Genomic DNA, 24,965 nt, shown 5'->3' with positions numbered 1-24,965 from the left:
TTCACATGAGAACTATGCAGAATTTTTGCATTTGCTGCTGTTTTTACACTTCCAGGCTCAAAGAATTGAAGCATTAACCATATTAAAAAGGATAAGTAAACATTCAGCACACAGATGACTCACAGTGGCTGTCTCAGCCGCCAAGCAGACTTTATACTCTGTGTTCCCACATAAAACCAATTTTATATAACCAAAGATATTTATGTCCCGATTTAGACCACACTAATCTCATTAATCTTGCATTCTTTTGGTAAGTCACCCCTCCATGTTCCCAAAACATGGAGCTTGCGGTCTTTTGTACATACTGGTTGATAGGAGAAATTAAAATAGGCAAAACCATGACTGGATATGAGGTGTAATATTCTAATCAATCAATGCCCAGTGTGTGTGTGTGTTTATGTCAGACTTTTTTTTTCCTTAACTAAAACAAACTTATAAGTAATTAACCCTTGAATAGCATTCAGGTTAGAGCTCAAAAGGTCAAATGAAGGAAATAAAAAGAAAAAACAAGGCATCAGGAAGCACAGACACACTGGAAAATGCACGTTCTGTAAAGGAAAGTTACTACAAAAGCATGTCACCACTCAGTATTTCATTTAATTTCAGGGTGAAGCAATAAATTTGGTTCGGGTCAGGGTGAAGCTCACAGTCTGGCAGGGATTGCTGGAGGTCCATGTTAGGAGAAGGCTCCGGAAAATAAGTGTAAGCTAATGTAATATGCTCTGAAGTGATGGAAGCGCGTGCGCGTGTGCGTGCGCGAACCTGTGTGTGCTATCTGACCTGGCACAGAACGAGGCTTCCCTGGGATTTACAGGCCAGATGAATCAATCTAGAGACAAGCAGTAAATCAGGCCAGACCAGCTGAGACTTGCTGCTTTATCCACTAATGAACATGTGAAAGTTGCTCTGATCCACACTGCATGAGGCTCCTCCTGCACTGTATGTGCAGATTTTAGCATTGTATAGCAGAAAAAAAGAGATAAAACCAAATAAGTGTTTCATCCAGACGTCCTCTGTAAGTCTATCCACTCTAGTCTTTGTTTGCACTTTTCCAGTGGACATGTTTGAATGTGTGTGTGTGTGCATGAGTGTGTGTATGTGTGTGTTAATTTCTCTAGGGAAGGGATCAGGAGACCAAGAGCAGTTTGGAACTTGGGGGCGAGGGGGAATCAGGGGTTATCACCCAGCCTCAGTGGCTTCTCGCTGGGATTCAGCCTCTCTCGGGCTTCCGGTGCCAAACAAGGCCAGCGAGTGCTCAGAGAGCGCTGCCGTTTCCACCGAGAAGCTATAAATCGTTACATGGAAGTGAGTTATTAGAATTTATCTTAGAACTCTAACAAAAAAATGGCATTATAACGTAAAGATTTTCATATAAATCAAACATGAACAACTTTACAGAATGCACAGATGCGCGTTGAAGGGAAGAATCTAAGGTGAGAGGGATGGATAGAAACAAAGATGGCATTCTGAGTTTTAGGCTGACAAGAGAAAAAGAGATGCGTGAAAAATTGAGGGAGGAAGAAGTGAAGAGCTTTGTGGTGAAGTGACAGAACAAAGCAGAGGGATGTAGAGAAACAGATGGTGATGCAGAGCAGAGAGAAGTGTGAGAAGGAGGGGAAAGGAGCCGTCGAAAGACTGAGGGAGGTGTAGTATAGAGAAGATATATTTAGAGAAAGAAGGAGAGAGGGAGTTTTAGCCTCCCAGCTAGAGGCATGACTCATCTTCTGCCAGCTGACAGAAGGATGGATGGAGACAAGAAGGGGTGGAGGGAGATGGACGGAGTCAGGGTGAGAGAGATGGAGCGAGGGAAGGAGACGAGGGGAGTGCGAGCGTGACGAGGAAGGGAGGCAGGAAGAGAGGCGGGGAGGGCGGGAGGGAAGGAGTGATGAAGGGTGAAAACAGGAATGAAAGAGGACGGGCTTCCACGGGCCGTCATACATGCAAGAGCACATGTATCCAGAAAAGAAAAAAAACAAAAAACAATGAGGCAGATATAAAGCCCCAAGGCCTTTCCAAGGTCCGTCTCAGCTGCTTCCAAGTCCCCCTGCAAATCCCCAGAGGGCTGTGTGTGTGTGTGTGTGTGGTAGTGTGTGTGTGTGAGAGAGAGAGAGAGAGAGAGAGAGAGAAAGAGAGAGGAAGGGGGAAGCAGTAAATTCTTGCAGCCGGCTGAATTTGGCAGCTTGTCACTGCACACGTGTGTGTTCTGTGTGTTTGTGTGTGTATTTCCTATATGTGTGTTCATGTGTGTATGTGTTGGAAAAGCAACTGACATTAAAAAAAAAAGAAAGAGATAAAAAAAAATATAGGATGACCGGAGAAAAGTAAGGAAGAATGGTGAATTAATTCCAGAGGAGTGAGCAGTTCTGTTCTCATCTGAGAGTTGGAGGGAATCGACCTCCCGCAAAACCTGCTTCCTGAAGGATGTCGAGGGTTCTAATCCAGCAGGTTGAGACGAACCTGGAGAGGTGGAGGTTTGCTGAGTGAATGAATGAATAAACAGGTTTCGTTATGAAGTTAGGATGCTGAGGATGAAGCTGCCAGTCAAGAGGAGGAGAGGAAGACCAGTGAGGATTTTCATGAATGCAGTGAGGAAGGAGGGGATTGGAAGAAGCTGATCTGCTTTGGCAAAAAGACAAAGAAGAACTTACTTTCAACACAACATAAACTTTCCTTCTAATCTGTCTTTGCTTTATTCTCAAGTGTCTTCCCCCCAGACAGTTTGTGGAGTCCAGCCTTTTTCGGTACTATTACCCGAACACACTGTACATCTCAGGACGCTATGCGTCCGCCGTGATTGGCGGTTCCACATCACCACAGCCAGATGAGTTTGTGAAGCGCAGGTGAAGTTGGCAGCGGGACGTTTCACTGTGCCGTTGAGCTGGTGATTTATTAGAGATACAGCCTGCGGCTCACTGCAGAGGTGGAGGCAGGACTGGACTCCGCCAGCCTGCTGACTGCACACTGGTGAAGTGAAGTCTGGAGCGATAAAACCTTCATCATTCTCATCAAGCGCTCTGTGCGCTCTCAGGACAAAAGGGGGAAAAAAAAGGAAAAAAGGTCTATACTGTGGAGGCATGTATTAATGCTCAATGAAGGTGTGGTATTCCTGTTTTTTCACATGTAATCTGTAGTTTATCAGCGTTTAAGCAGCTTCTTGGCTGCTGTGTACAGTGGTGATAAAGTCAGTTGACTTGTGGATCTGGAAGATTTAGGGCTTCAATCCCACTTCAGTGATTTTTCTGAATTTCGTCTCTGTTTTCAGTGGTAGTGGAGTGATTTATATCACTGCATCCTCATTAAAGATTTAGAGAAAGCTTAAAAACACACTTCTGAAATGCCTAACAGGGCATTAAAAGAGAATACTGAAAGACACATTACATCTAACGGAGAAATACATTCAGGGACTTTAAAAAAGTGGAAACTTTCCCCCTAGACTGAATGCTCCTGCTGCCTGTTCTTCTGAGAGCTAAGACAACGGCTGAATATATTTTCAGGTATTAGATGTATCCTCCCTTCCCTGTTCTGCCCTCCAACCACACAGCAATCAATTTGCAAGTGACTGTCATTTTAAAAAAATTAATATTTATCATTTTGGCACGAGCGGCTTCCAGGGATCGGCTCCGGCTCCATCAGCCGACTGCAGCTGCCTCCCCTGCAGCAGAGAGCTGGCTGCTCGTCTCGCTCCAGTCTGGCACTGTAGGCAATAAAAAGTGAGGCTGCTGTTAATCCAGAGAGGAGCCGCTGACTTTCTCAGGCATTGCTCCCTGTTGCATGGCTATTGCTCATATCCTCCAGAGACAGGTCCTCTCTCTCTCCCCCTCTCCCTCTCTCTCTCTCTGTATCCTTTATTGGGACACTCCCTCTCTCTCTACACTCCCTCTATTTACCCTCCTGTTTCTCCCTTTCTTTATCTCACTTTGTCCAAGTTTTGTGTCTGTGCCCTCACCCCGCCCTGAGTCCCTCGCCTCCCTCCTCTCCTCTGGTTGTTTTATGCACCGCGGCTGAACTGCTCCTCCTTGTGTCTCAGCACAAGCATCACAAGCTGACGGTGGAGTCAGCAGAATGCTGATCAGAGACGTGAAGTTTACTGAAGCTCGAGGTTATTTCCCTCAATAGTTGCAGAGGCCTGTGTTCCCACAGACTAGCTGACTGTGTGTTTGAATGAAAGGTTCAATCCCAACAAGTAAGACTTTGATAGATAAATATTAAACGCTGAATCAGATTGTGTTGAGAGCTGAGAACTGAGGTTGTCTTCCACAGCTAGATCTGGCTTAAGTGTTAAAAACCAGCAAGGTCAGTTGTAGGAAGCATCTTCGTATTTGTGCGAAATTGTGGGAAACCAGTACAGTGCCAGTTAAAACTGATGCGATCTTTGGATATGGACGTGAAATAGTGGGATTACTGTACAGCGCCCAGCTGAAAATAACTTAAATCTTCTTTTTTGTATCTTTCAACGAAAAGTGGCATGTTTCATGTTTAGATAAGTTACTGTTCCTGCTTAGCATTTTCTGTCTTTTTCCATGTAATGGTGATTCATAACCAATGTTGGAAAAACAAGAAATAATGCAATTGGAAATAAGGGTGTTTTAGTACAACTCAAATAATAAAATATTATTGAAAAATTGATTATTTTATCAGTCACTTCCAGACTCCTTGTAAACCAGCTTTGTATGTTCTCTGAATGTCCTGTGAATGTTTCCTTCTAGTGTCTAAATACTGCTGATTATGAATTATCATCACCACTAATTATTACATCCAGTTTAAAGATATGGAAAACATCTTTTCTTGAAATACAGAAAGCACATAGAAGATAGCATTCTCAGTAAAACTGTCATTCTGTGTTCTAAACTTTACTGAGTTAACAGTAAATATTTGAAATAATTCACTTTAAGTGTAATTAATTAAAAATATATGGGTGATTTGATGAAAAATATATTTTTATTGTATTTATTCATTGTACTGAGTTGCATCCATTGGCAGATGAAATCCAATATATTGAAATGTGAGTCTCCTGTATTGTGGCAGGCAGAACAAAGTTTTTCAGTAAAACTGCAACCATATTTATCCTCTTGGCATAATATTGCATTTTTCTCTATATAACTCTCAAATGTCTATTTTTCATGAGTAAATTTTGAGAATAACTTGTGAAAACTGAAGTACTTTGTAAGGTGAATCCATGTTTTACCAGAAGAGGAGGATGAAATTGATGCATCCTGAACCAAGTCTTTCACACAGTCGCTTCACTGTCAAGTGTGTCTGCTCTATTCTACCAGAGGAGGGCGCTATTGTCATTGCGACCTACTCAATATTTAGTGTCAGGGCCATGCAAGGTGAGCCAACACACAAGAGAAGACAGGAGCAAGTGGACAAACAAGAAGAGAGAACCTGAAGCATCTTGAAAATGTTTATTGTTCTTTCACTCATGCTTTCAAAGTCACAAACTGAGTGGTTGGTTAAACCAGTTCTCATGTTATAATCGACCTTCTGCTGACAGTAATGTAAACTATTGTGGTGGTGTGTATTCCCACACACAAATGACATGCAGCAGAATATCAGTTGAATGTGTATTGAGATCATCCCAGTGTGTGTGTGTGTGTGTGTGTGTGTGTGTGTGTGTGTGTGTGTGTGTGTGTGTGTGTGTGTGTGTGTGTAGTGGAGAAGTGGGCCCCTGAGAGATGAAAGGTGCGCCTCCATTGTCATGCAAACACAGAGGACCTCCAGCTATCCAGTGTGAAACAACCCCTACAACTAAGTTTTGTTAAAAAAAAAACAAAAAACAAATCAACGTGACTGATTCATACATCAACTAAACTGGAGACTCGTTAAATGGTTGAACAGAAGTGTGCAGTCATGACAGATGCCTCAAATGTTCCAATACACAATCCGTGTTTTCTGTTTTTGCACAAAAATGTCATGACTGTCTGGATTGTTTTTCCCCCCCATTCGGCTCGAGGTTTAATAAAACTCGATAGAACTGAAGTTATGGGCTCCGGTCTTCCTGTTGCTCTGCCTCCTTTCAGAAGCACTGAGTCAGATCAAAGAACCTGCTCCTTTGCAGGTTCACCACGGTTTGCCTTTGACCGGGTTATGAATTGAAGAGAGCTCGCTTCAACACGCCCTTTCTTTACCTCAGGACTCCTGACCGTCTCTGACCAAGTGTGTGTGCGTGTGTCTCTGTGTGTGTGTGTTGTCCTTCATTCTGGCAGAGAGGATTAGACCTTTTATTCAAACAAATTTTTCACTCCAGCTAATAAAAGGAATCTGACCCACGTGAACTTTTTAAAGGTTGATTGGGGTCCTCCAAAACTTCTAACTCCCCCATCACTCACTCTTCTGTTTTCTTTCTCTCTTCTCATTTAATACAAAAAGGAACTGGCACAGAGGAATGATGGACAATGTTTAGAAACATATGAATCAATAATCATTAATAATGATTGGGTGTCAACAATTTTTATGTCTTTAAAAATAGAGCGATGGAAAAGAAAATAGGTTACAATATTAGTTCTTTAGAGCTCAAAATCAGAAACATTACAGGTGAATTCATCTGTTGATCACTGTTGGTGTAAAACCTCCCATCTGATCAGTTCCCACATGGGCACGCGCGCGTAATGCATGGAGGAAGGGACAGGGCGCGCAAAAGGGGTGTGGGGGTGTTTGGAGGTGAATCGGCGGTGAGAAAAGGAGGAGTGTGTAAACCAGGGAGAGAGAGGGGGAGTGTGCGTGAGAGAGATAGTAGTTGTAGTGAGGTGAGAGAGGGAAGGAGCGCTCGTTTCAGTGCTTTTGATTACCTTGTTAATCTTTCGTCAAGGCAACAAGTGGATCTCACTTTTCCCTCTTTGGATGCGTTTTATTTATTCATTTCAGGAAAGTGAAAGAGAAGCTCTGATTTGCATCGCTCCTTGCGTGAAAGGAACATTTTTGCCAAACCATTTTACGCACAGCTTTGGCTTGGATTTGAAGTGGATTTTTTTTTTTTAATTCTCATCAACTCGTGGCGGAACTCGGAGCCAGTTGTCGACTTTCATCTACATTGAAGCTACTCGGGATTACAAACTTCCCCACTGATTTTCTTTATTTAATGGCAGTGGTTTGTTGGTTGTGGCTTTAAGAGAAAAACAGAGGAGAGAGTGAAAGCAAAGCTGACTTTAAAGACAAACTGGGCCAAGCAAAGAGAAACACGTGAGCCGGACAACAGGAGCCTGTGGCATCGCCATCTGAGTCCCCCCCCCCCCCCCTCAAAAAAAAAAAAAAAAAAAAAAAAACCTGCAAGACTGACCCAGGACGCCTCTTCTTCATTCTCTGCCCCTGTCTCAGCAGCAGAGCTCTTTCTCCAGGCCCGGCTGTGCGGCGGGGACGCGGCGGACCATGGACAACAGATCGGTCCGGAGGGGACGAACCGGTGCGGCCCGACATCTGCTGCTGGCAGCCGCCCTGCTGGCCTGCAGCTCCCAGCTGCTGCTGGTCGATGCCAACTCGTGGTGGTGAGTAACTGACTTTTACGTTGAGCGTTCAAGACGCGCTCCTGAGCGCAATGGTGCCCGATTATTTATCCAAATTAGACGTCTGAAACAAATCAGCTTTATACAATGAAAAGAAAAATATATATTGTAAGTTGCATTTTGGAGCAAAACATATTGGTATGGAAGTTTTTTTTTTCCTAAATTTGAACTTAAACAGCCTTTACGCGCAATTAGTTTTACGCACAGGATGCGTTTATGTTCAAAACACAGTTCGTCTCTTTTCTGTTTTTTGTTTTTTTCTCAAGACAAATGGAAAGTTTTGAGCAGTGGCTTCTCTCTGTGTGTCGCTTCTTGTGTATGTGTGTGTGTGTGTGTGTGTGTGTGTGTGTGTGTGTGTGTGTGTGTGTGTGTGTGTGTGTGTGTGTTTTGGGGGTTCGTTTTTGCGATGTTCCAATCGTGTGGTGGGGCACTAACAGTGAATGGAACAAATGTGAAGGCTCTGTCACAATATTTACACTGGCCGAGCCCCAAATGGCATGGCATGGCGTGCTGCTGGTGTGCCCATACAATTAGCCACACTTTATTCTTGACTTACATGAACTACAGTGCGCCGCTCGGTTTGCATGCGGGCCTGCAGAGGAGGATGCTTTGGGATTTGGGAGTTTGGAGGACAGTAGGTTCAGTTTCCTGTTTGCATAAAACAAAAGCAGCTCAGCTCTGGGTCCAGTCAGCCAAAGCCCAGAGGCCCTTCAAGAGAAAAGTTACCGATTTCATCGTTAGAAGCAGTTCATAATGTGAGTTTATGTATTTTAGGATAGTTGGAAAGATGCAGCTGCAGAGGTTTGTCTGCATTTTTATTTATCTGCATTTATTGGGTAAATATATCACTTAGTCTGCTGCTTTTCCCCTCAGCTGCTACATCACTTATAAATCAGTGCAGATTTTTAGAGCAGATATGTTTTGTGTGTGTAAATTTTGACTAAATATCGTCTCTGTTTTTCAGGTCACTGGGTCTGATGCCAATTCAGCGCCCAGAGATGTATATTATCGGGGCTCAGCCTCTCTGCAGTCAGCTCTCCGGCCTTTCCCAGGTAAGTCTTGAAGAAACACACATTATATTTAGATTTAGATTTACTTAAATGAGAGAAATACTCATAGCATGCAACCAAAAGAGTCAAGGCGTAACAGCTCAGTGTTGCATGTCATGACTCTAATGAAGTGAGAAATACAAAGTATGATCCTCCTACTTGTACTTTGACTTCATGGTCAAATGAAAGGGCGCGTCCTTGTGATCTCTGAAGTATCACACCACCGACAGGCTCTGCTCTCCGTCTGTGTGGTCTGCAGGGTCAGAGGAAGCTCTGCCAACTCTACCAGGACCACATGACCTACATCGGAGATGGAGCCAAGACGGGCATCAAGGAGTGCCAGTATCAGTTCAGACAGAGGAGGTGGAACTGCAGCACCGTGGACAACACGTCTGTGTTTGGACGAGTCATGCACATTGGTGAGATGACAATTTAATAACAACAAAATCTATGATAAAGTATTGATGAAATGGTTCTATTTTTTCTGACAAATCACAGCTTTTTTTTATTACTTATACAGTTATTAATCATACAAGAATGAAGAAATACAAAAGCTTAGCGGGACTCAAATCATAAACAATGCCTTTGTTTCTGCAGGGTTTTTTGCAATCTTGAATTATTTTGAAATTACAGGTTCTGGGAGTTTTGGCAAGAAAAAACACAGCATTATCATTTAACTTGAGAGTTATTGCATCACAGTAAAGTGGGCTTGAAGACACGAACTGTGTGGAATAGGGTCAAGAAAATGTTTGCACAACTTTCATTTTGAATGTTTTTTCATATAGACGGTGTCTTGTGCAGTTTCCTTGATATGGCTTCTTTTCTGTAAGGAAAAAAAGTGTGCATGACAAGTTGGTCTTACAGTATTTTCATCCAATAACATCATGTAAGATGAGAAAGTTCACCTAAATCTGCTTTTGGTGGGGTCACCCTTTCCCTTCAACAATCTTAATTTGTTGCAGCATTTGTGTGTGCAAGTATAAAGGCCATTTTTAACAGAAAATAGGTTTGTTTAATCTTATCAAAAGATTCAGAGCAACTTTGATCCTTGTGAGGGCTGCAAAAACTCACCCTAAATACCAGAAGTTCTCTCTTTGAGTTTGTGTATTTACTGAAAGAATTATGGGACATTATTTGTTTCAAAGAATTGATTTTTTGTCTTTAATTTTAACTAGCTTGCATGTCCTTGATAATTGTATTGTTCCTTGAAATAACCTGGTAAACAACAAGTTTAACAAATAGATGCCAGTACTTTTCAAATGTGCATAAAATGGCCATCAGCCTTCGATTGTCTGTGGAACCAATAATTTCTGATGATATTTGGAAGTTGTCATGCAGGCCACAGTTAATAATGACAAAGGCCGCGTGTGGTCCGCGTGCCTCCACTTGCCATGCCTTAATGAAAGCCTGCCTTTGGCTGGAATATTGATAGAGCATGAATGTGAAATGTGCGTCTTTTTTCATATGATTTCATTTTGCGCGTCTCCATCGGTGTCCAGTTTGTCTGAATGCATGTTTGGCAATGTGTTTCTGTCCATCAATGTGAAATAACATAAAGGTTTTTACCAAAACATTGCTAACAATGAGAGTGTTTACAGTTAACACCGATCCTCTGTGCGCTCCCGAATTGCGCAAAAAAAAAAAAAATAGTGGAGTCCTAAAAAACGAAAACGGGAAACAATTCTGACAGAAACGCGTTTTTATCAGACTAAATAAGCAGGAACCGATAAAACGCGTGTTTTATCTCCTGAAAGTTTAACCAAAACACACCCGCGGATCGATATCTCGTGCGCGTAATTCCCGGCGGGCGACGTGGGAAACGCCTCATCAACAAGTACGTGTCAGATCCGCCGCGGGCAGCCGGGCGAGGTGTTTGCTGCTCCTCTCTGTCTGCGTCCCTCCCGGCCCTCGGTCCATCTCCAGGTTTATATGGAGGTGTCAGTCGGTCCATTGTCCCGCGACGCGTCTTTTGAAATGCGCCGATGAGCTGACACCGAGCCGGCACATCCGGACCCGCTGTTTGAAGTGGAGGCTCCGCAGCCCCATAAAACCTATCTCTCTCTCTCTCTCTCTCTCTCTCTCTCTCTCTCTCTCTCTCTCTCTCTCTCTCTCTCTCTCTCTCAACTGTTTTTTAATACTATATCAATATGATGAGGAGAATATTAAAGTACAACACAAATCCCCATTTAAAAGTCTCTATTTAAATAACTGTGATCAATTTCAAGGAAGTGAAAGGAATCTGAGATCACTAAACAGTAGAAGATGTAAATGTTGCATCCAATACTCAGTAAAAACAGGATCCTGCTCATTGTAAATATTAAACACTAAATGTTGAAAGATTATTGGCTATATTCTCTGTAAGAAAACAGGGCCGTCTTTGCGCTTCATATGTAAATTCTGGAGTTTCCGGCCTTTCAACATCCCACCTGCCACCGTCTCGTCGTTTCCACTCATTTGCATGTTGTCAGGATTTGTGTATTACCTCAGAGAAGAGCTGGGTTGTGTATTCAACGTTGTAAAGTGCTGCTAATCAGCAGAGAGACTAGAAATCCTGAATGTGAAACAGCCAGATGTTACAACGAGTTACGACTTTTACATGTGTAGCCACCACTATATCCGGAGAGCAGCGTGTCAGAACTACACTTCTCATCGCTGTGAGCATGAAAATAACTTCAACAGAAATAGCTTTGACTTCTCCGTGCTGTGATTGGTGGGAGGCACCTTAATGTGTGTGTAGTGACCCTTCAGCTGAAAGGTTGACTGGCCAGGATGAGGGTATAACCAGAGGCCGGCGACACGGGGGGAACCGGTGCGCAGGCTGTAAGGATCACTGAGCAGGTATTTGAAGTTGTTGAGCTTAACCAGGTATGAGTTCAGAGCCTTAAATCACATCTATTGTCTATTGTTGGGTCAGAAAGGGTGTGCGGCTGTTGGCTGTGTGTAAGAGGGGGGTAATCCTGCGCAGCTTCCTGTCAGGGAATGCACAAACGTTCACACTCCCACCAATGAATTGTGTGACTATAAATGAAAGAGACAGCACATCCGATCATGGGTGTAACTTCAGATATTCAGCGGCGTTTGACTGTTGTTTTGTTTTTTTGCTCTCCTTCGCCAGGCTCCAGAGAAACGGCCTTCACCTACGCCATCAGCGCGGCCGGCGTGGTCAACGCCATCAGCCGGGCGTGCCGCGAGGGCGAGCTGTCCACCTGCGGCTGCAGCCGCGCCGCCCGGCCCAGGGACCTGCCGCGGGACTGGCTGTGGGGCGGCTGCGGAGACAACGTGCACTACGGCTACCGCTTCGCCCGCGAGTTCGTCGACGCCCGAGAGAGGGAGAAGAACTACCCCCGCGGGTCGCCCGAGCACGCCCGCACCCTGATGAACCTGCACAACAACGAAGCAGGGAGACAGGTAGGCGGAGTAAACCGACTTTTCCCTGTCGTGTTTTATACTTTTCTTTTTAAATGAACAGGAAGTTCAAGTTGAAGGTAGAGGAAGTCAAGTGAATAAAATATGCATACACGGTTCTCAGCCCGGCACTAAATCTGTACTTCTGTCGGGGATCCGTCCCCGCACCGCCTGACCTGGCAGTGTGTGTGTGTGTGTGTGTGTGTGTGTGGGTGTGTGTTGGTTATTTATTGGGAGGGTCCAAATGGTGTAACTGCTAACGCCCTTGGAGCCTGGCCGGGTCACCGGGTCACCGCACATTCCTGCAGAGCAGCACACAGGCGCGCATAAAAACACATGTAAAACCAGAGACACAATGGACGATCGCGTGTTTACCTTTTAGAACTCAACTTCTGGAAGCACAGTGAGCATTGAGAGAAAAAGATGAAAAGGCAGAGATCTCTTATGATATGTTTTCCCCAACATTACTGCTGATTACTGCGCAGAGACAATTAGAAAGTCCACAAATGATATATGAAGATAAATTGTTGAGAAACATTCTGAGGCAGGAAGAGCAGTACAAAGAAGCACACAGACAGGCACACACACACACACACACACACACACACACACACACACACACACACACACACACACACACACACACACACACACACCTTTCTCGTAAAAGGTCCATTTGCCCATTCTGGTGCATGCTGGATCAGGAGAATGTGTTTATCTTCAGCCAGAGAAGCTTTGTTTAAGCTGTTTACAAGGCAGAGACGCTGCATGTGGGTTTGTCTGCTTGTGTGTGTGTGTGTGTGGGTGTGTGTACTGCTCGGCTCAGTTTGATTTGTGCGTGAGACAGTGAGCCTTCCTAGTTGTGTGTGTGTGCACCACAGGTCAAAGGTGATGGTCTGGAGAGGTTGTGTTTCTGGTGAGGGTCCCATTGGGGCTATAGGAGAGTGTATGAGACAAAGATCTACTGCTGCTGCAGCTTTGTATTAACACACACACACGCGCGCACACACACACACACACACTCTGAATGCCTTTACCTCCTGTCTCCCGTTTGATCTTTTGCTTTTATTGTCGTCTGTCCATCGGAACGGAAGAGGGGAGAAAAGGCGAGCGGGAGAGACGAGAAGAGTTTTTCCTCCTCCTCTCCGTCTCCCCCCTCTTTTCTCGCTTTCTTCCGTGGACACGCTGGTTTGTCCTAAGCGGGATTTGTCTCGCTTGGCTGCACAGGGCAAACTGCAGGGCTTTTGTAAAGGTGACAGGGGTGTGCCACTATGTGTGTGTGTGTGCGTGTGTGTGTGTGTGTGTTTGCGGTCAGCCTCATTTGATTTGTGTGGATGGCGGACTACGCGCTGTGTGTACAAGCGTCTGGAGACAGAGACGCTGGGTGAGGGATGAACCTCCGTCACACTCGCCCGACTCTCAAAGCCTTACACACACATGCACACATACACATACACACACACCAAAGTTCACTGTCTCTGCTAAGCACAAAGCAAATGAGGCAGCACTTGTTACACAGACTCTAAAAGAGCTGGATGTCGTCTCCTGGGGTCAGAAACAATCATGTAGCTGTTCCGTTGCCTGTTTGACACTTTGTTGCAACTCAAGGTCTTTCCCAACAGCGTTGGCTCGCCTCATGTTTATTCAAACCAGCTGTACTCTGCAGATATTGCAGCCAAGCGCAGCGCAAACACAAATGCATTTTTAAATTTGATTAAGTTGTAAGAAAAAAAAAAGCGCTAAAGGCCACATGTTTAATATCACTGGAGAAGTGAGCACAACTGACCACATTTTCCTTCCAGCTTGAGTAACTTGAGGCTACGGACGGCTGGATCTGATCCCAGCTGGCCGTGGAGGAGGGCAGAGTAGATTCTGGACAGGTCTCCCGTCCGCCAGAGAGACAGGCGGTCACTCACCGTCACATTCTCACCATTTAAACTCACCAATTAGGCTCAACAAAAGCAATGCGTGCACAGAGAGAACATGCAAACTCTGCAGAGAAAGACCCCGGATGTGCACTCAGACCGGTGCTAACCACTGCTCCACAGCACAGCCTCCAGACTTTTTCATCCTTTATGCAAACAAATTTGTTTCATCTGGTTTTCTGAAGTCTCCACTTTGTGTTCATGCTGGTTTTATTTGTCTTTAAAGTATGTCAGTGCAGTTGAAAGTTTGACATCATCGAACAATGAAAGTACAGCAAAAAAGTGTTTGTTTTGTTGGGTCATAAAATTTAATTCAATCAGATTCAAACACTTCAGATCTGTTATGTAGCAAATGGATATTTTCCTTGTATTTCTTTTTCGTACAGGCTTGTCTTTAGGAGGGAGTTGAAGCAAACCTTCAGGACCTTTGATCAATTTTGGTGTTAAATTTAAATAAAAAGCAGAATTTTTTTTAGTTATAATGGAGACATGCAGGAAGCAATGAAACATTTTCCTTCTTAATCGTTACGAATTCTGCCACACAAGGTGGGCTGTGTTCTCCATTTCTTGTCTGCTCTGTTTCTGACTTTTAATCTGCACACACACACACACACACACACACACACACACACACACACACACACACACACACACGGCTCCTAACCCCTAACCTTGTCTGAGCTCCACCTATTGTTCCTGGCATAGAGACCATGTCCCCACCACGGATGACTGCGCGCGTGTGTGTGTGTGTGTGTGTGTGTGTGTGTGTGTGTGTGTGTGTGTGTGTGTGTGTGTGTGTGCGTTCATCAGGTCCAGTGTCACTGTGCCCAGCAGGCGTGACCTCCCAGATTTCCCTGCCTGCTGTGGGACACACACATGCGTGCCTTGGTTTGACACTGAGGTTATTGGCAGCGATCAGCGTGCGTGGAATTGTGTTTCTGCAGCACACACACACACACACGCACACACACACACAAAAGAGCCTCAAAGTCATGATCATAACGCAAAAAAACAGTAGCTATAGCCGTAGCTCCAATTTCCTCGCTGCTATTGTTCCGCACCTCTCACAAACCCCCACAGATCGGGGGTTTGGCGACCCTCAAGGCTCATAAAACAGCAAGAAGCCATGAAACCTTAGGATTTCCTCCTGCTAACATAAGTGTCACGATCCCAGCTTTAACTGTCTCCTGCTCGATTACAGTTTAAGACAAATGACCTTCATAATTCCCCCCTGATACACAAAAAAGCAGAAAACGCACCGAAAATGTGCTTTTCTCCTTCCACAAGATGTCATTGTCCCCTGTTCCCTGTCTGAGGGGGGTCACAGGGGTCGCCTCGTGGGATTGGAGGGTGCCGAGTGCTATGCCTGCTGGGTAGTAAAGGAGAGGAGAGGGCTGGGGGTCGGGGGTGTTTGGGACGCCGGGGTTAGCAGAGGTGAGAAGGTAATTGAGATCAGGCAGGGTGAGGAGACAGAGCGATGGCTTTCATTTGTGCGGGGGCGAGCCGGGGGAAATCAGGAATCGCAAGTAATTGATTCAGCAAATACGGAGCGCAGACGGGCAGGAGTGTGTTTCAGAGCGGTTGGCGTGCACGCAAAACATGACACGATGTGACAACGTGTGTGTGTGTGTGTGTAGAAGGGGGGTCTTTTATGTGTTTTCCTTGTTTCTCTGACCTGGTGAAGCTGCAGGCTGAACGGCTCCCCCTGAAGTTCACTACAGCTGCAACTCACACGCTTTCATCAGGGCGAAATCTGTCTTTTCCGCTGCATTTTAAAACTTGCTCCTGTTTTTAATGTATTTGATCTTGGACTTCATATTTTTAGGCATTTATGTCTATTTATGTCCAGTGCTTTGGTTCAGCTGTAGTGGTTTTTAAAGTGCTGAATCAGTTGAAACGCATCTAATTCCCATTTGCACCAGCTCTTCATTTTTGTCAAAAAATATAATGATAAAATACTTTTTTTTCTGTTCAGACGTCTCAGCCGTGCATAGTCCTCCACATTCAGTTTTAATCCTGCTGTAAAATGGCGCACAGCTAAAGACAGAGTAATACATTCAAACTTTGTGTCTGAGAACCAAATGTTACCTTTTTGCAAACAAATTGTTTGTGAAATTACAGTTCTCTTAAACTTTCTTTCTTTCTGTACACAGAGTTTGTAGAGAAACCAGCTTAAGGTACAATTTTCTTGATGAGAAACAGCTTTTCCACTCTGAGTCAGCTGTTTTTTTTTTCCCATCCAGTCATCATTCATACTCAAGGAAACCTTACAGCAGCCTCACAGATAATTCAGATGGCGCAGTAGCCTTTTCCTTTTTATTTGACTCAGTATTTTCACATTTATGATCATGATTTCAATGCTGCTGGTGTCTGATGAGTGTTGATATTTATAGCTGTAATAAACCTGTTCAACCACAGTTGAAGCTGACAGAAAGAGTATTTGTAGATGTTCACCACTAGATGGCAGCAGGGTGCTGAGCTACAGAAGAGACAGGTTTAGGGGCCACATGCAGAAGAAATGAACTTCAAGTTGTAAAATCAAAAGTTCCCACTTTGCTTTTTTGCAAATAAGGAAAAACAATGGTTTTTCTTTGTAGTTTGTCTTTTTAAACTTAGTTGCAACTACAAAAGCAGCGAATACCTGGACTTTGCTGCTTTGCATCTGCCCAAAACTCCAGAAAGATCCATAATCCTCTCTGACCATCATTCTTATTTCAGCCTAACGCCGATCACAGCCTCAATCTTCTCAATTAGCTTAATTTCAGCAGCATGTGTAGCAACCAGTTATGAAACATTTTTGCCCATTTTGTATGTAATAAAGCTAATAAAGTAACAACTTACCTTTAATGTAGTAGCATAATAAAATATTCATTGAGTACCATAATTGAGAGAGTGTTGCATAGTTTGTTTCCTCAAAGAAAGAGCACGATCATAACTGTATGTGTATCCAACCCCAAGCACCTTTATCAACCACAGAGAAATAAGTTTTATGGGGAATTCTCTCAAAATAATGTTAGTTTTATTAATTATGTCTCTTTTATTAAATATTTCACACTGGTCTGCTGTAAACCAGTGACTAAAATCTCTGTGTCCCGTTCTCCCCCAGGCGGTCTACAATCTTGCTAACGTGGCCTGTAAGTGCCACGGGGTCTCGGGTTCCTGCAGCCTGAAGACCTGCTGGCTCCAGCTGGCCGACTTCAGGCGTGTCGGTGAATTCCTGAAGGAGAAGTACGCCAGCGCCGCCGCCATGCGGATCGGACGCAAGGTACTGAGCTCACGGCACCTCCCCCCCTCTTTCCGTCAGATAGAGCTAAACGAATCTCACACCGAATGCGTTGCTTTCTCGCTCCAGGGAAAGCTGGAGCTGGAAGACAAGCGCTTCAACACCCCGACCGCCGAGGACCTGGTCTACATCGACCCCAGCCCGGATTACTGCCTCCGCAACGAGACCACGGGCTCCCTGGGCACGCAGGGCCGCCTGTGCAACAAGACCTCGGAGGGGATGGACGGCTGCGAGCTGATGTGCTGCGGCCGAGGCTACGACCAGTTCAAGACGTACAAGCACGAGCGCTGCCACTGCAAGTTCCACTGGTGCTGCTACGTCAAGTGCAAACGCTGCACGTCGCTGGTGGACCAGTTTGTGTGCAAATAACCCGCCGGCGGACGTGAAGTCAGACAGAAGGGGGGGGGAAACACGCGGAGATGGAGGATGCAGGAGATGACAGGAAGGCGGCGTTTCAGGGCTATGGTCAGGACGAGACACAATTTTTTTTGCAGTTTAACTTTTTAACCTCTGATGATTAATCATTTGACATCTAAAATGAGGATCAATGTCTGTTAGGTCGGTTTTCTTAGAGTAAATTGCAAATCAGTGATTGGAGAGAAAGAAAATTTAGGGGGAAAAGTGATTTGGACTTTTATTTCTCCACCTTCAATCATCATTTTCTGTTTCTTGTGTGACATCCTGATCGCAAAGACCTGAAGCAAAGAGGGAGGGAAGATGGAGCGAACAAAGGAGGGCGTTGAGAAGGAATGGACCTGCAAGCGTAACAACTGGATTTCTTAAAAGTGGACACGCAGTGCGAGAAGTGAAATAAATATATAATTAAATAATAAACCAGCATACAATTCGTATTGTTATTTAAAGAGGACTCTGGAAAAGAGGCGGTTTGGACTCGGACGTTTCCGCGGCTCTCTGGGGTCTGGTGCTATTTCAGAGCTCAGCGGTGTCCCTCCGTCTATTTTAAGGAACCCTGAAGGAGACGCGCTGGAGAAACTGGAGCTCAAACTGGCAACAGAAAACAGAAGATGCAAATGCAAACCATGAAACGGGTGGATCAAAGAGTGTTAAAAGGAAAAAAAACAACAACAAAGGGAACGTGTATGGTTATTTTACATCAATGTATTGTTTCACAAGGACGCTCAGTTGACTGAGAAGCTTAAGTGCAGCTATCTCTAGTTCCAGATTTGTATTTAAAAGCACTCTTAACGCACAGGAAAGCCCATCATCTTCAGGACCGGTGTGGTTTGCTGCAGCTTCCTCCGACCGCGCAGGTTAATGAAGCTTGGTAGTCGCGGCCATCTCGACACCTTCAAGATCTGCGCTGTTTAAACAAGCGGCTCGCAGCAGCGGTTCCCGCTCCGTGACCTTCATGTGACAGCGAAGTGAACAAAACCTCCATTACAGAGATTAATGTGCTGTATCTGCCGTAATGAAGCCGGACGGGGGAGACAGAGCGGACCGCTTCTCCTCACGTTGCTGCGCAGCCCGTGACGGCAACAAGGAAAACATCCCATTTCGCCGCCTGTTTACAAAATTTACAAACCTGTACCATGAGGTTTTTCTTGCATTTTGTCGACTTTCGGTTGTAATTTGAGTGACAAATGACTAACATGAGCAGAAAAAAGACTGGAAAACAGAAGTGACTGCAATTTATTACTTGGAGAAATAGTAGATCTGAGAAGAAAGTATATTTTATTAATGTTTCCCACTTTGTTTTCTATGTTTTATACATGAGTATTATTGTGTATTCTCTTGATAAACTAGTCTTTGAAAATGAGGCTTTTTATTTGTGAGTCTGCTGCAGTTTTTTGGGGGGGAAATGTCACATGAAGGCCAACATTCTTTCACTCTCTCCTCTGCACCGACATGATAAATACACACCAGTCTCTGTTGCTCGTCGGCTGTTCTGGAACATGTTCGGGTGAGAGAAAGACACGGCACAGGAAATCATGGAAAAATGAAAGACAGTGCTGCCATTCACAAAACCAGGACAAAATAGCATCTGAAAAACAGGAAATCTGACAAATTGTAACGCTAATAGCTTCATTTCATTATATTTTCAGAGACGTTTGCACGCAGGTCAATTGCTCAAGCTTCCTAAAACCTGCATTTTTCTTCAATTAGGAAATTTCACTGCAGGTTTTAAAATCTCAGCATATTAAACCAAATTCAGTCTTGATTTTATGAGTTATACAGGAAGGAACCTACAGATGTAACCAGAACACTACGTTGTGTTTACATGAATGTTTGTTGAAGACTGTATGTGTTCGTCGACTTGTGCACAAGTGATTCCTTCACAGCAAATCTTCTTTGCTTTGTCCATTTGCTTGTTGTTTAACTTGTTAGTCCCTTCGGCTCTATTTTCTCACACCTCCTAAAGACCTTTGATCCCGTCAGATGGTCGAGCAGCCAGTCCCTCAGCTGCTCCACTGTCCCATGCATGTGTGTGTGTGTGTGCTTTCTCGCCATGAATTCACCGAGGATGGATTCTCCCGTGGTCACTTCATGGCACCGGCAGATTGACTTTATCTCCCCTCTGAATCTGTGAAATGCTCCGGCGGCTTCGCTCTCCTCGGCTTCTGACAACCTCTGGGACTGAACGTCAGCCGCGCCATCACGGATAAGCAGATACTGTACGGTGACCTGGCTAACAATCCCATTACTTTCAGCTGCTCAAAAGTAATTGGATTAGACCACTGACCGGAGCAGCATGACCAGTGTGTGTGTGTGTGTGTGTGTGTAAAATCCCTCTCACCTGACAGGGGGCTCCTCCTGTGTTTGACTTCCCTCATTGTGGACAAACGGATTCCTCCCTCCCCGAAGCTGGAAAGTCAAACGTGTGTGCATTAATTGTGATGAATTATCTCCCGCGGTTGCGCGCACACACACTCTGGCATGATGAATGTGTGTGTTTAAAGAAGATTAGGGCAGTGAAAGTGTAATGAGATGGCCTCGCCAATCGGTTTCACCTGGTAGCCATCTGCTGCTCGTCAGACAAACAAAACCAGCTACAGCCTGCGAGGCTTTCCCTGCTTCCTTTCTCCTGCCAGGCGACGCTTCAGGATTCAGTTTGAAACACCGGCGTGGAAGTTTGGTTTTAAAGATTCGAAGTGGTTATCAGGGCTTACATGGTGCGGTGTTTGTGCTTCGGGTCGATCGTGAACATTATCCTCATTAGGAAGAAACAGCTTTGTTTTGCATCTGAAAGTTTGACGTCCACCTTGAGGACTTTACAGCACATCATTGGTGTTTTTGAAATCCAATGGCCAACAAAACAGTTCAGGAGTGTTTAAGGAAAGCTTTAATGAGACCCATCTCCTGGAGGACTGTCAGCTGGCTAATTATGTAGCGTCTTCTGCCTTCGCTGTGACTGGGAGAATTTTTCTTTCCATTTATCTTAACTTTGTTTCTCGTCGCGTCTCTCTCCTCAGAGCTGTTTTGACATTGAGCAATGGGATAATTTCTTGGACAACCTGCTCTCGCTACGTGTTTTGAGTGAAAGCGGAGGAGCTGGAAGCTCCGGTTTCTCCTCCTCCGATGAACAGAACGAATGAGAATCGCATTGAAATTCAAAGAAAGCAAGAACGTTTTGCTCCTGTAGAGTGAAAATCTGTCAGACTATCACTCCGGATTGTGAAGCTTTTTTTGATACACGATATTTCACATCGTCGTCTCTCTCAAAGCTGCTGTTTGATCGTTTTACTGAAGCGCTACATGATGCCAGGAGCAAACAGTACAGTGAGATCTTGGATACGGGAGTTTGCAGATTAGCCAGCAGCTGTTGTACTTCAGAGATCTGTAGGCAAACTCTCTGATCTGGATTATCTGAGGAAGAAGATACAGCCTCCTTTTTTTTTGTCACACATCCAAAAAAAACACACTCGTACAATACAGTTTGCATCTGAGTAGAAAACCAGAATATCTAATGCTCCTGGGGCGATGTTGCAGACACGAGAAACACACTGTGAGGCGGAGGTTTGATTCCCTCATCTCACTCCAACTCGTGTCTTGAAAACCTGTTGTGTTTATTGACCTTTGGCATCTTCTTATATTGATTAGTCAGGCTTGAAACAGTCTGTCAGATATGATTGTAAGAGGTAACGGATTATTCGGCTGTAGCGAACAAACCCGAAAAACACATTTAAAATTTGAGATTTTGCCAGGTCAATGTTTATAGATGTTTTGATGTTTTTGAATTGCTCAGTTGATTTTCTCTGAGCACATGTTGCCAGTGGTCAGCATAACGAAAGGAGGAGCCAAAAACTGCTGCATCAAAAGCTTTAAAATAACACCAAATCCAATCAGTTATCTAATGTCTCACACACACAAACGACGCACACAGGGTGTGGTCACATGACACGCGAAACCGTTTTTCCTTCACCACACCTCGTTCTTTCAGCCACAGGCCGGGGGAAGTTTTAATCACCAGCTAATTCAGCCCGAAGACAAGCGACGCTGTGACACCCGGAGGAACATCATCAATTGTTAATTGCGCTGTTCATCATGTCTAAACTGGTTGGTTAATAATGTAGGAAGTTCTCGGTGAACCATCAACAGCACAAACATGAAAAAAGACTAAACTACATCCTTATAGCAGCAGGATGTATGAGAATGACGATTCATGCATTTAATCTTGATCTATATCAATATATCAAGGCTATTTTTGATACAGTTTGATGAATTTGCTTATGAACTTTCAAACATTCTGCAAAAAGTTTGGAGATTCATTTCACAGTTTTACTGAAATCTAACTATTCAGATTAATTGACAGGAGCTGCTTCATGATCAGTGATACAAAAAAAAAAAAAAAAATCCCCGAAAGAGGCAGAATGGTTTCAGGTGTGGTCTGCCTGTTCCTACTTGTTGATGTTACGTGGAGTCTGGCATCCCAGCAACACAGTGTTTTTTGTAACACACACTCTTCACACACTTGACTACAAAAACAAATAGCTTTTTTTTCTGACTTAAAGTGATTTTTGAGAGAATTTTGGTTCATTGAAGTCATGTCTTTAAGCCTGTTTTACATTCATTTCCTTGAGTGATTCTGAAAATTTCTCATCCTTGTTTTTAAACACACACACGTTGTGCATGCACAGACCAAACACATCCTTAGCTTTTCTTTTAATTAAGAAAAGTAATCTCCACCGCTACAAAGCAGCCAAGTCCGCTGTGTTTCTCCAGTTGGTACAGCATCAACAGATTATCTAAATTGCAACATTACCCAACGAGCGACCTGCACACAAGCTCACACATACACAAAGATGGAGCAACAAAGCAGCATTTTAATGCTGGATTAGCAGCGTGAACGTGCAGGAATCAGTGTTGTGCATAAATAAAGTGCAGTGTAGTCATGATGTTTGCTGGAGCTGTAGAGTTGAAGGTCATCAGATTGAAAAAAAAACTGAATCCAAAAACCTCAACTCACAAACTTAGAAGAATAAAGTGAAAAACAAAGATGCATTTTAATGACTGAAATATCTTCTTGGTCTGTGTCATATTTTATTCACCAAAAGTTCACGGACTATTTCAAAGCTTTTAAACGACAGCTTGAAGTCCTCGATATGTGTAATCTAATTTAGGAGTAATTTGTGGTGCTCTTTCTGAGAGTAGCTGCTGGTGAACCTCATTATCAGTGCCAGACAAGGTTAAAATCACATTATGTGCCCACCTACTCCGAGTGTTTGGCAGAGGTCTCTGAAGAGACATCAGTCACTCCGTTAGAAAAGACAGATCAATGACGAACCGCGAGGATGAGCTCTGTCAGAAATGCAAGTGAGACATGAACTCCAGGTCTGTCTTTCAGTTTGAGAACTTGTCAATAAATCAGTAAAACCTCAGAGGAGATAAAGAGTCTGTACAGGTAAGAGAAGAACCTGTTCCACTTGTTGACCACACGCTATCGATATTTTGAGATCATTTCATAAAGTACAGGAGATAAATAACGTTCAACTGATAACCTATCTGTGTATTCAGAGAAAATATGGCTCCTCTGTTGAGACAGACACATTGCATCAGCACCACGCAGCACTAATCAGGTCAAAGGTCCGAGGCAACGTCACACTCTGTTTGCCAGAGCTGCATCAGCAAAGCCGTGAAGGTGAGTTTTTCTTTCCGAACGCCGTCTTCTGGAGCCACTCAGCTTCTTGACGACAAAACAAGAACTGTTGGAACAAGTTGTCAAATGTGTTTGATGGCGTGGCGGCGAACCTGATTAACCAGACCAAAGTGAGTTTATGAGCACACCCGACTGCCAGGCCCGCATCACAATGAGGCCATTTGCACAATCATGTAATGAGAGTCAACCCTATAAGCATTGCATCGAGGCTTGTTTTCCAGCGTGTTTGTGTTCTGCTGAGATTTATTTATGGGTATTTACAAGCCAAACTGGAGGAGGTCGAAAGGGTAAAGGCAGGTGAAGTGGCGCTGGTGTAATCCTCGGTGTGAAGTCATTTCTTACAGGTGAAGAGTGTGAGCTGAACTGTCACGCCACCTGCACCGACTGTTAAAAGCTGCACTGCAGTATAATTACTTGCGGTGAGGCCAACTTGCAAACAGGAATGTTTTAATGGCTGTTGCACTGATGAACCTCATGCAGCAATAACATGTAAAATCACAGAATCAGTGATCAGATAACCCGTCTGTTGCCAATAATTTACCACTATTTAGATAAATATCACATGGACACATTAATTATTTGCTCATGTTTAAATTTTAAAGGACGGAAAGGAAATATAAAGACGTCCTAATTCAAAACGGAGCAGTTTTCATGTAAAGACAAGAACAATCAAACTTTTAAATTACATTCTTATTACTTGGTTGGCATCATTTATAACATGTGTAGTCTGTGTTTCCTCGCTGATTTGAGTCTTCATTATTTTCTGTAGCAAAAAAAATGAATCCTACTTATTTCTGATCTTTTTTTTATGAAATCTAAATGTATCTGACTGATCTTGGAGAAGCTGATTGCACCTAAGTGGTGGATTAGGCCTTCAGATCTGCCTCCAATTAGAAAGAAATGTCAACAGAAAAATGACATTGGCAAACTATAAGAAATTAGTGAAGTTCCAGGTACTTTCATACTTTTTTACTGGCCATATGTCAATGTAGAGTTCTCCAAATGGTATGCATTTTCACAAAGTTATTATTCATTGATGAAATTACTATTTTTCCAATCAATATTTCCACAATGTTATTGGAGGGTGCTCAGCATCCACATGGCAGCTGGCAGAAAAAAAGTTATTGCAAAAAAATTTAGTTGAAATATCTTTTATTTATTGTGTTTCTTTTATTATCATTAATAATTCATGTTGGAAATGTCAAATCCGTGATATGAGTCAAAACACAAATGCATACAAAAAGAAAAAGATTTAAATTTACACAAATATTTATCTATCTATCTGTCTATCTATCTTGAGAGATAGAAATAAATATATACACACATTTCGATAAACAGTCACACTCACGAGCAGCATATACAACCCTTGTAAATAAATCCATTTGAAAAATAATAATGTGTTTTAAGTAAACATACACAAAATAGATGACTATATGCCCAATGTAAACACACATACATATAATATATACATACACATACAGATTCACTTATTATAAGATTCACTTATTATAACACACACATATGTAGTTTAACATGTTTGAAAAAGATTAGAGAGAAGCAAGAAATACTGACAGAGGGCTACCTGATAGTATTGAAAGATCTATGTCATTTCAGACGAGCTCAGTTGTTACATTTTATAATAATTCATTCATGATTGTTTAATGTGGTGAAAAACTACAAAACCTTACT

The 24,965-nt window shown here is 43.5% G+C and overlaps 1 protein-coding gene across 4 annotated transcripts in view; it reads left to right on the top strand.

Annotated features, from left to right (window-relative positions):
* wnt5b (wingless-type MMTV integration site family, member 5b) overlaps nucleotides 1-18,927 on the top strand; it is a 99,666-nt gene extending 80,739 nt beyond the window's left edge. For 2 of the 4 annotated variants that reach the window (XM_030113700.1, XM_030113702.1), the window contains 6 exons: nucleotides 7,315-7,481; nucleotides 8,464-8,551; nucleotides 8,808-8,967; nucleotides 11,664-11,956; nucleotides 16,985-17,143; nucleotides 17,231-17,530. In XM_030113700.1, the coding sequence (XP_029969560.1) occupies nucleotides 7,366-7,481; nucleotides 8,464-8,551; nucleotides 8,808-8,967; nucleotides 11,664-11,956; nucleotides 16,985-17,143; nucleotides 17,231-17,530 (1,116 nt within the window). In that variant the 5' untranslated portion in view covers nucleotides 7,315-7,365. Of the gene's footprint in view, nucleotides 1-7,314; nucleotides 7,482-8,463; nucleotides 8,552-8,807; nucleotides 8,968-11,663; nucleotides 11,957-16,984; nucleotides 17,144-17,230 lie in introns of all 4 variants that reach the window. The other 2 variants (XM_030113698.1, XM_030113699.1) reach the window with 2 other exon arrangements.
* Nucleotides 18,928-24,965: the final 6,038 nt, after the last annotated feature.

Source organism: Salarias fasciatus, chromosome 17 (genome assembly GCF_902148845.1).
Source record: "Salarias fasciatus chromosome 17, fSalaFa1.1, whole genome shotgun sequence".
Lineage (NCBI taxonomy): Eukaryota > Metazoa > Chordata > Actinopteri > Blenniiformes > Blenniidae > Salarias > Salarias fasciatus.
The sequence above is the reverse complement of the archived record's forward strand: the minus strand, read 5'-3'. Positions and strand labels throughout refer to the sequence as shown.